This window comes from Gadus chalcogrammus, chromosome 6 (genome assembly GCF_026213295.1).
Source record: "Gadus chalcogrammus isolate NIFS_2021 chromosome 6, NIFS_Gcha_1.0, whole genome shotgun sequence".
Taxonomy (NCBI): domain Eukaryota; kingdom Metazoa; phylum Chordata; class Actinopteri; order Gadiformes; family Gadidae; genus Gadus; species Gadus chalcogrammus.
In genome coordinates this window covers 15,033,712-15,035,036 of record NC_079417.1, presented here as the reverse complement: position 1 = coordinate 15,035,036, position 1,325 = coordinate 15,033,712, and the positions used below count along the sequence as shown (strand labels likewise).

The 1,325-nt window shown below is 54.6% G+C and overlaps 1 protein-coding gene across 1 annotated transcript in view; it reads left to right on the top strand.

Moving 5' to 3' along the window:
* The window catches only part of grid2 (glutamate receptor, ionotropic, delta 2), a 472,475-nt gene extending 471,150 nt beyond the window's left edge, over positions 1–1,325 (top strand). The window contains exon 16 of the mRNA XM_056591936.1: positions 843–1,325. Within this exon, the coding sequence (XP_056447911.1) occupies positions 843–1,325 (483 nt within the window). The remainder of the gene's footprint in view (positions 1–842) is intronic.

The following is a 1,325-nucleotide window of genomic DNA, read 5'->3' as shown; positions in this document are numbered from 1 at the left end:
TCCTCTGCCCATCAATATTTCTCCTCATTCGGTATATATATATATATACGTGTATATATATATATAACAATTGTACTAGTGATCTTGCATGTATAAAGCAATAGCTGAATGGTAACTCTTGGATGGCAGTAGACCAAACACACACCTCGCGCTGCATGGTGACAGTATTGGTTGTATTCCTGAGCTGCACTCCCCTACAGACCTTGAACAAGGTTAAGTGTGTGTGTGTGTTCTCTCAATATGCAAACTGCAGCTCAGAGTGTGCTTTTCTATCCTCCCCCCCCTTGCTTTCCACCACACCTCCATTGTCACTTCATCCTTGTCACCTTTTTCCTTCCTGTTCGCTCACCTTCGTCATTTTGGTTGTGATTGGACCTCCTCAACCCCAACCCTTTTCACCAAATGGATGCCACCTTCTACTCCTCCTCTGTGGTATTTTACACTTATTTCTGTTTTTATCACCGCCACTATATTCCGGACGGATGGATGATCTTCCCTGGCGTTGAATGCTATCGCTCTTCCTTATTTCCATACTCTCTTCCTCTGTTTTCCCTTTCCTTCTTTTCTTAAAATAATCTCCCTTGTCCCTCCTCATCTTCATCCTGGTCTAACCTCTTCCTCCTGGTCTGACCTTTACCTCCTCCTGGATCCTCTGCTGCTCTCCGGCATATGGCCTTTCTCTCTTTCCCTCCCTGAAAAACACTCTCACCCAAATCTCTCCCCATCCCTCATCTTTTTTTTCCCAATCGACCCTCCCCTCCCCCCCCGCCCTGCCCTCCTCTCCTTCATCTCCCTTTATCGCCCTCCTCTCCCCCTCCCCCCCCCCCCCGCCCCAACTACAGGACGATAAGGAGATCGACCTGGAGCACCTACACCGCCGGGTTAACAGCCTGTGCACCGACGACGAAAGCCCCCACAAGCAGTTCTCCACCTCTTCCATCGATCTGACGCCGCTGGACATGGACGCCCTGCCGGCGGCGCGCCAGGCCCTGGAGCAGATCAGCGACTTCCGCAACACTCACATCACCACCACCACCTTCATCCCCGAGCAGATCCAGACCCTGAGCCGCAGCCTCTCCGCCAAGGCCGCTGCCGGGTTTGCGGCGGGCTTCGGCGGCGGCGGCGGCGGCAGCGGCATGGGCGGCGGGGGGGGCATGATGCAGGACCACCGGACTGGCGGCGTGGGGCCCTTCAGGCAGAGGGCGCCCAACGGCGGCTTCTTCCGCAGCCCCATCAAGACTATGTCGTCCATCCCCTACCAGCCTACGGGGCCCGGGCCCAACTTTGGATACGGTAACGACCTGGATAGAGGCACCTCCATATAA